Raw genomic sequence first — 9903 nt, forward strand, 5'->3', positions numbered from 1 at the left:
GAAGACAAACACAGGAAGAAACGCTCAGAGATGTTCACCAAGGCAAAACAAAACTTCGCAATGAGGAAGAGTCTGAGAGCAGCTTAAATACTCCACTGATGAAAGTCAGGTGCAAGGGCAATCAGTGCCAGGAATGTGAGAGGGAAATGTAGTTCAAAGAGGTTTAATATTCGGGAGTGACGGCATCTTTCTATGGCCAGTTTTAAAGACCCCATGAAGTGGCCTGAAGAGCGCTTTATTCTTTGCTGTGTTGTCGTGTGTCCTAAAGAGTGATGCAGGGATGACGTCAGAACCCAGAAGTGTAATTCGCCGCTGGTTCCTTTCAGATTTTCCTATGGGGTTTTTATAATGGGTTTTTTAAAAAAATAGAACATTTTTATAGTAGAAAAATAAAGCCTGTGGTAATTGTAACTTGACGATTCTTTGACGTTTTGTTCTACAACGTAAATTACACACACTTGCACCCCAAACTGCCTTATCTATAGGCTAGCCTACTTATTAAAAACGTACATTTTCAAAAGTGAACATAGCTGCTTAAAAATGTGTGTTTTCCCTATGGGTGTGTGTAATTTATGTTGCAGAACAAAACGTCAAATTATCACAGTCTTTATTTTACACATAAATCGAAAAACCCTGTTATAAAATCCCTTAGGAAAATCTCAAAGGAACCAACGAACCTAACATAAAATTATTTACAAGGATGTTGTGTTTCATTAAGTAAAAAGGAAAAGTAACAAACCACTTTTCCACCGTCTGGCCCAATGTTTCTAGGAACCGTTCCAGTTGTGTTTCCATTTAAGCCTGGTTACACGGCACAATTACAAACCGTTCTCAGCCCAGAGGAATGTGATCAGAAATATCTGATCATCCTCTATAACGCGGTCATTATGTAGGGAGACTATATCTGTAATAGAATTTTTTAGCTATATATATCATACAAAGTACACTCATTTCTTTACTACAAAATGCATCAATTCAAACCTCAGCAAGAATATCACAGCCCAATGAGTTGATGCCAAATACATGTGCCTTTGTTACAATCTACCTAACAATACAAAACAATGTCTCTCTTTATGTGTCTGACCATTTCTCAAATCCACTTTTTGACTCAGGATTGTGTGCATGTGTGTGTAAATGATCTTCCTTAGCAGTGTTTATGCTTAACGAACACTCAACTCTGGTGTACCTGTGTAACATAGGTGAGGTCTAACAAAAAAACTGTGTTAATGTGTGTGTGAGATTGTGTGTCTATGTGCGAATATTCTCAAGCAGAGTAACAATGATGAAAAGTGGCTGTAGTCTAAATCAGAATCATTTTCCTTTTCCTACAAAACCACAAACATTTTATTGGGTGTATTTTCATATGGCAAAGCTTCCCTCTGAGAAAAAAGGAAGAGAAAATATTAACCTAGTACCACTCCTTATAAAATCAAAAGTGAAAGCAGACAGAAATGATGTTACCTTCATTTTCTCTTCTCTGAAGTCACTGCGTGAACACTTGTGACTTCAGGACTCGTGAATGTCCTGTTTATGGGACATTTTCAGTATTGACTTAAAGTCACAAATCAAGTTGACACATGAAACTGACCCATTTACAGAGACTGGACACTTCATTTCATACTCTTCACAATTTTATCTGATCTGGAGAGGTGAGTATGCCATCCATTTAAATCATTATATATGAGAGAGAGAGAGAGTATAAATATGGAGAGAGATAGGAGAATCAGCTACATGTACAATCAGCTTTTACTCTGTGTTCTTTTTTTCATGCCGATTTTAACATTAAGTAAAACAATTTCAGATGAGTGGGGGTGGTAACAGGAAAACCCCTTCAACAGCAACACGGCGCCTGAAGCAGGATTACCTCCGGATTAGGAAAGACCCTGTGCCTTACATCTGTGCCGAACCTTTGCCCTCCAATATACTAGAATGGTACGAATCTGTCTGATTTATACAGTCAATGTCATGTCACTGGTTTTGGCACTGATATAAAAACAAGAATGAACGTAATACATCTATTTGCTGTGCGGTCTTGGGCAAAAATATAGTGAAATGATCCTTTTTCCCTGAATGTTCATGTCTTGAAATGTTTGTTAATGATCTCGCTCATGATGAAATGTTTCCCAGGCATTTTGTTGTTCGTGGACCTGAGAAATCCCCTTATGAGGGTAGGCGTGAATACTTTCACTTGAATGAAAACCTGATCTTAAAGTGTTTCTTATATATTATAGGCCTATTATTTGAGCTTATTTCTTATTTTTTGTAATCAATGTTGTTTTTGATGCTCATTTAAGGTGGCTACTATCATGGCAAATTGTTATTCCCCCAAGAATTTCCTTTTAAACCACCTAGTATTTATATGATAACCCCTAATGGGAGATTCAAGTGCAACACACGGTAAGGTCAATAACAGCTTGACTTTGTAAGCATACAGTTACTGTAAAGTCACTGCGGCTCATTTCAAGTATCTGCTACCATGTCCCTAGGCTATGCCTGTCCATAAGTGACTTTCACCCGGACACCTGGAATCCTTCGTGGTCAGTCTCTGCTATACTCATCGGATTGCTGAGCTTCATGATGGAAAAGATTCCCACATTGGGAAGCATTGAGACGTCTGACTTCACTGTATGTACACTGAAAGGCAAACACATTTTTTGCTGAAAGTATAGGCTATATATCCATTACGGAGCCCCGAGAGGACATGGTTATAGGAGGAAATATGGGATAAGAGGAAAAAAGCTTTAGTGTTCTCTCGCCAAAATATTGCATCCGCCTAAGAAATGTCTGCGTTCCCCTGAGAATTTTTTGGCGTTCCACGGGAAATTTGCCATTCTATCGCAAAAGTACTGCATTCCCCAAGGAAATTTTGCGTTCCGCAGAGAAATTCACATTAGCTCTGGAAATATATCGTTTTCCCTCCCATCTCATAAGTCTCATATTGGCAAAAGTTTTGTAAGTGAGCACAAAGTTTATTGGGGAACGCAAATGTTTTGCCAGAGAATGCAGAAGCATTTAAATGGTTAGTTCACCCAAAAATGAAGATTCTGTCTTTAATTACTCACCCTCATGTTGTTCCAAACCCGTAAGACTTTTTCATCTTCGGAACACAAATGAAGATCTTTTTAATGAAATCTGAGAGATTTCGTTATGCAGCAAGTTTGAGCTTCTACGAGAACCAATGAGGTTCATTCTCGCGCATCAAGCAGGTTCAGTTGAGCTTCTGTTTATATTTGCTGATCAAAGTTTACATGTGGATAAAAGCCTAAATTCAATCTATTCATCATTTAAAGTGATCGAGTCTCTTCAGAAAATTTTGACTAAACCACTCAACCAATTAGTTTTACGATCTTTTTATGAACCTTTTGAAGCATCAAAGTAGTTGCGTTGGTGTCAATGGAAGGACAGAAATCTCAGATTACATCAAAATCATCTTCATTTGTGTTCCGAAGATGAACAAAAGTCTTATGGTTTTAGAACGACGTGAGGGTGAGTAATTAATGACAGAATTTCCATTTTTGTGTGAACTCACCTTTTACATCTCATTTTGCTTCCCATCTACCATGCATTTACCATCACCATGTAAACGTACGTATTTTTACGAGGTGGCGATATCGCATGATCTTTAAAAAAGTAAGCATAAAGATCCACCCCTAACCCTAACCATAAATGCCAATTTATACTTATGCGTCGGTTGCGTGTAGAAGGTGCGGCGTAGCATACGCATTGACGTGTACCATACGTCGTACCCTTCGCCGTACCCTGACGCGCACCTCCTCAAAAATTTAACTACGCGTCGCGGCGACGCGGACCGCAAGATCTGTGATTGGTCGGCTGGATAGCATCGCGTTTCCTCCTACGCATTTCCGGAATGATCTTCTGCACTCTGCACCGCCCGCCCGCCATTTTTAAATTCCGAAGATCAGTGAAGAGTCATGGAAATAGACCAAGTGACCGAGAGATTGCTTGAAGAAGTGCGGAAATACAGCCATCTGTATGACTCCTTCAGTCGCCATTGCTCGTAGAAACCTAAACTCAAAACAGCCGCGAGGAATGTAAACACAGTGGAACTGGAACATTAAAACCCACCCGCGCCAACTAGCGTTTCGGCGGTGTAACTGCAGAGCAACACAGACATTCGCAGAAGTATAAATGCTCACGACGGCGTCGCCTACGTGCGTAGCCTACGACGTACACTACGGTGTACACTCGACGCAGAAGTATAAATTGGCCTTAACTGGGGCATAATTTGGATAAGCTCCACCCATTAGATCCACAGAGGTGGAGCTGGACAAGGTCAAGCTCCACCCATTTGGCTCTGCAGTGAGCATCACTTGAAATAGTTGTGGATTGCCATGAGATTGTGTTGGTAATATTCATGCTCCCATTGTATGGATATTTTGTTAACCTAATTGGTTATAATTCATTCTTTTATTATTTTTACATTTGTCTGTCAGAAAAGACAGCTATCTGCGCAGAGCTTGGCATACAACCTGAAGGACAGAGTTTTCTGTGAGCTGTTTCCTGAGGTTGCGGAGGTAAACCTTACTCGGAAATAAGCTTGTGAATGAAATGTGTGTTCATTTAATGTGACACACTAATGTTTTACAGGAGATCAAGATGAAGCAAAGGACTCAGAGAGACTTAAGTGTGCGACAACAGCCTCTGTATATTCCAGATGTGACGTCTAATAGAGATGAAGACCTCTTTGGAGCTCCTCTGCATTACGGTCACGCAGCCAATCAGGAGGCAGTGGCCCAACAAGCTCCCGCACACCGCCAGCCAAAGCGAAACCTTGAGGGAGCACTTATAAACTTGTGTGTTATAGCTGGCTTTGTTGTCTGTGTCTACACAGTCAGGTTTGTGCTACACAATATAGGCCAGGACTGAAAACAGACTATACAGACGTAACCTGAAAGCTCTTTCTTAGGGTGTGTTCACTTGGTTTGTTTGGTCCAGACCAAAAAGTGTGAACACACACTTAGGCATCTCTATTTTCTTTTAACCAAACTGAGCTTCCTTTCAGAACATTATCTATTTGACACAACCTTGGGTAATGCACCGAAAGAATGTGTTTTTTCTGAAGTTCATGGAATTAGGCTTTGGGTGAATCCACTTAAAAATGAAACCAACAGTGTCTTCTCTGATGTGACGAAAGAGAATACCAGCTTTATTTTATGTTCTCGACTGAACTGGCAACTACAGACTAGCTGGATGGATGAATGAAATTGGTCAACAGCACTTGTTTATCTGTGACAGTTTTTCCTCATTCTTGTGCTGTTTTTAACTTTCAAGTCCTCACACAATGCACTCAAAATATTTTCCCAACACTTACGGTTTGGTAAATGGGAAAGGTTTATTTCTTTCTTAGTTATTTGATATTAACCCAGCTGTTTATGTTTCTGTTAAAGTCCTTTGTGAAGCCTTACTTTCAGATGTATCAAAGTATGTATTTATTTTCTTATTCCTAATATAAACTGTTAAATGACTATGATATTTTGAATAATGTTAATATAATAATGTAATGAAAAATAATAATGTTTAAAAAATCTCAGAATTGTCTGCTTCTTGATTACTTCTCTTAAGGTGTCGTTAACCAGAAAATGTTAATTCAGTCATCATTTACGTATCCTCATGTTGTTCCAAACCTGTATGACTTTCTTCATTCTGTGGGTCTTAGTTCACCCAAAAATGTCATTAATGAATCGCCCTCATGTCATTCTAAACCTGTAAGACTCTCGTTCATCTTCGGAACACAAATGAAGATCCTTTTAATGAAATATGAGAGATTTCCGTCTTTCCATTGACAGTCTATGCAACTACCACTTTGATGCTTCAAATAGTTCATAAAGAAATCGTAAAGCTATATGAACCTCATTGGTTCTCGCTGTATTTCAAACGTGCTGCGTAACACGAGAATGAACCTGGATCTTGCAAGTCAAGCGAACATGCTTGAACTTCCGTTTACCAAGACCTATGTGTGCTTTGATGAATGTTTATATCTGAATAAAACAATTCAATCTGTTCATCATATAAAGCAATCGTGTCTCTTCAGGAAATTTTTCACTAAACTGCTCAATTCATATGGATTAGTTTTACGATCTCTTTATTAACTTTTTGAAGCTTCAAATTGGTAGTTGCGTTGCTGTCAAAGGAGGAACAGAAAGCTCTCAAATTTCATCAAAAAGATCTTCATTTGTGTTCTGAAGGTGAGTTAAAGTCTTACGGGTTTGGAATGACATGAGGGTGAGTAATTAATGAATCATTTTCATTTTTTGAAACTGAACCTTTAAGAGAAAATAAACAGTTGCGCAAGTCGACTTACGCCAAAAGAGTAACCCTTGAACTGGGCAACAGCGTTCGTCATTACGTTGTGCATCAAGTGTTACTCTTTTGGCGTAAGTCGACTTGCGTACGGCCGTCTGCCGGAAGCTAGTTATTTTAGTCGATAAAGTTTTAAATATGGATATTTTTCAAGCATCGCTTCACTTCAGAAGACCTTTATTAACCCCCATGAGCCGTGTTGAGCACTTTAATCATGAATAGATGCGCTTTGATGGACTTCCAAAGACAAACAGCCATTCACTCTCATTATCAAGCTTGGAAGAGCCAGGACATTTTTTATATATATAGGCCTATAACTCTGATTGTATTCATCTGAAAGAAGAATGTCATATACACCTAGGATGGCTTCAGGGTGTGTAAATCATGGGCTAATTTCAATTTTTTTGGTGAACTATCCCTTGAAGTCATCAAACCATTGGAAAGGTGGGTAACTGTATGGTCAACCTTTTATGTTCTCTTGTTCGAAAATGGCGTTTGTTGAAATATCCGCGCATGGGGTCAATGCTTGCTTAGTGTTGTTCTTATAGTCTGCAATTAAATGTTTTTCCCTCCTTTCATCAGGACAGGTCATCTAAGTGTTTGGCAGAACATTTTTCTTCAACTTCTCTGATCAAACATCTTATTCCCCTTGATGTATTTGTATAGTTTTTCTTCCATGAACTGGAAGTTTTGCTATGGTATGGATTTTAAATGTCATCTGATGTCAAATGTCATCTTTTAGTGTCTTGGAAATGTTCTTGCAGCCTTTTTGATGTAATTTAAACAACCTCTTCTCTTGGCTTTTGTTAGACCTCTCTTGTCATGGCCATATTTGCATAAGCTAAATTGATCCATGTGTCACGACTAAAGCTAATTATAGAGTTCCTACAGGCTTAAAGGGGAAATGAAACGTCCATGTTTTGGCACTGGTAGTAGCTACATATATTAGAAAAATCACCTTGCCAAAAATTTTATTTTAAAAAGTTGTTAAAAACCACAGATATGACAAAATTATTTTCGTAATTTCTAGCTAGCGAGTCGCCATTTTGGAGTGACGTCACAGCCTACGTAACGGGGTTGGTTGGTTCCGCTGGTGAGTGAAGAGAGTGAAGCGTTACTGGACCGGACTGAATACGCCAGCTATTCCCAAACTGTGGTCCGCGGACCACTAGTGGTCCGTGAGGGTACTGCAGGTGGTCCGTGGAAAGGCAAAATAAAATATAAAATAATATTTTTTTTACCTTAATTTTACCAGGTAATTCCCATAAAAAAAATAAAAAAATAATAATATGTAGGCCTATATTGATATAACATTTTAATTAAATTGTCAAGTTATTGTGTGATTACTAAAATAGCCTAGTGGTGTTCGGCCTTGACATTCAAGTTCAGTGCCGTTAGAACCACAACATTGGTTCGGTCAGTGGATAGCAACAACAGGTTCTCTGAAGAGAAAAGGGCAGAGGCAAATATGTTCTCATTATCACATCACACGCATAGCCTTTAATGGTGCGTTCACACCGGACGAAATTTCGCTTCAAACTTTTGTTTTTACGCGCGTCAATTTCGCTCTCGACGCGCGAATTGATACAAAGTGGTCAAGCGTATCACTACGCGGTAGGCGCGAATTTGACATATGATCCCTTTTTGAATTTGACGCGCTATTCGCGTCCGGTGTGAATAGGCATAGGCAGTAACGAAATGTTTATAAATGGAATGAATAAGGCCTGTTATTATTTTAATTTCCAGTTAGTTTCTTGATCTCGCGTTTCTGAAATGTTTTCCAGATGTGCTGTTAAGTGGACAAACTCAAGCCTAGGTACTTTTTGAGGACTTGTAAAACTAAAACTCTGAAGATTAATAATCCCCTAAAATCGCCAAAGGTTTTGAAATGTTGACTATATTCCAGTGTTCTGTATAGATTTCATACTCCATTGCTATGGAAATAAGCCTGTTGTTCAAATGAACCTGATTATGCCCTCGGGCGCTTGAGTAAATAAATAAATTAAATATGTGGCAGCCGTTGTGTGCAGTAAACTTTCTTTTAACAAGCCTGTTGTACTGATGTGATGACCAATGATAGTTTTAGAGCTAGTAAGCCTATTTAGAGGTGCAGATTAATTCAGGTAGGACTCTGTGTAGACATATTTTATTATGTGTATTATGAGGTGGTCCGCGAAAATTCTTGATTACAAATAGTGGTCCACACACACAAAAAGTTTGAAAACCCCTGGAATACGCAATTGATTTGAAATGGAGGAAGACGAACTTGAGAGACCTGTTGAGCCTGTGTGTCCCATTACTTATGCATTTGAGTCGATACGGCGTGGGAACCGAGCAGTGGTACGTCGCTATGTCGAACAGCCGATGATACATGGCCGTAGCCAGCTATGAGGTCACCGAGGTCCGGACCTCGGTCATTTTTTTACATTCAAAAATAAAATTTCAAGCTCTCTGAATGATTAATTAGCCGTTTAAACCACCTCATATGAGTGTTTGCAATTAATTTTGCTGCGATAATCTAGCGCAGTGAACGGGGCTTGAGAGCGCGTTGTGAGGGCGCGGGTGCGATCCAGTGTTGCCAGATCCATCTGCTAATGGAAAGGTGGCAGTAGTCTTCTGGACTTGTTTTTCTGATTTAATGTCACACTTTAGGAAGTTATTAAAGTGGAAAGTTGCATGTTAGGGTTCGTGATATATTAATCTTATTTCCAAAACACAAGCTTTGAACTTATTTCGGATTATTATAAAAAAAAAAAAAATTGTTGCTTGTTTTTCGTAGCAATATCTGGCAACATTTTACTGTCGGCATTATTAAAAAAAAGCTTATAGAAAAACTGTAATTGCTGACAGGAAGATACCACATTCGGTAATACAAACGCAATGATCATCGTGATTATCTGTAAGAAATGTATAACACTATCAAAAACAATAGCACAATACAGATCTGTATGTTACAGAATGAAGCAGGAAGACGGCTTTTTTTATTGAAGAGTAGGATTGAAGAGTAGTCCACACACACACAGACACACACACACACACACACACACACACACACACAAGCTATAACGTTAGCAAATAGCCTGTAAATAGTTTGTAACGTCTGTAAAATGTAAAACATTATATTGAATAAAAAATTATTTCACAAACATCTACAGTGTGCATGTGCAGTTTGTTAACATAACGTTAGACGTCGTCTTTTTGTCTGGTACTAAGTTAGCGTTATTTAGCTAGTTCATGCTTACAGCTGTTAGCTAACAATGACTGTACCTAACGTTAGTTGTTCGCTGGTTCGACCAGCACATGCATCTTGTCAACGAGCCAGTGTGATGCAAACATGTATGAGAGGTTTGACATGATAATATGATAGCAGATGAACGCTTTTTATGCGTAGTTTAATGTTAAGTTTTATGCCTTTCACTGCGTTTTACTGAACTCAGCCCAGAGCCTTTAAAGCCAACCAACCCCGTGACGTCACATGTTAGAATACTGCACAATGGCGGCGCCCTGGCCGCGAAAGATATAACGTTTTTTTCTTTTTTCTTTTATATGTTTGCATTTATCATGTTTCTTATATAATTTTTG

At 38.8% G+C, this 9903-nt stretch overlaps 1 protein-coding gene across 2 annotated transcripts; it reads left to right on the plus strand.

The window, feature by feature from the left end:
* The first annotated feature begins 1376 nt into the window (after positions 1–1376).
* On the plus strand, positions 1377–5548 carry LOC309488320 (ubiquitin-conjugating enzyme E2 J2-like). 2 transcript variants are annotated; one of them, XM_082156540.1, is made up of 7 exons: positions 1377–1649; positions 1788–1932; positions 2128–2168; positions 2295–2397; positions 2487–2625; positions 4455–4535; positions 4609–5548. In XM_082156540.1, the coding sequence occupies exons 1-7, from the start codon at positions 1520–1522 to the stop codon at positions 4885–4887; spliced, it is 918 nt and encodes a 305-aa protein (XP_082012666.1). In that variant the 5' UTR covers positions 1377–1519; the 3' UTR covers positions 4888–5548. The 2 variants fall into 2 exon arrangements, with proteins under 2 accessions (XP_082012666.1, XP_082012667.1); XM_082156541.1 differs by having other exon boundaries at positions 1508–1649; positions 1802–1932.
* The last annotated feature ends 4355 nt before the right edge of the window (positions 5549–9903 follow it).

Source organism: Leuciscus leuciscus (genome assembly GCF_965113295.1).
Source record: "Leuciscus leuciscus genome assembly, chromosome: 23".
Classification (NCBI taxonomy): Eukaryota; Metazoa; Chordata; class Actinopteri; order Cypriniformes; family Leuciscidae; genus Leuciscus; species Leuciscus leuciscus.

What these genes read in the sequence shown, in the direction of transcription:
- LOC309488320 (XM_082156540.1), top strand. Translation starts at nt 1,520, where the DNA reads ATGTCCTGTTTATGGGACATTTTCAGTATTGACTTAAAGTCACAAATC. An exon ending in ATTTTATCTGATCTGGAGAG is followed by an intron (nt 1,650 to 1,787) that starts GTGAGTATGCCA and finishes TTTAACATTAAG; the next exon opens with TAAAACAATTTCAGATGAGT. An exon ending in TGAGAAATCCCCTTATGAGG is followed by an intron (nt 2,169 to 2,294) that starts GTAGGCGTGAAT and finishes TGCTCATTTAAG; the next exon opens with GTGGCTACTATCATGGCAAA.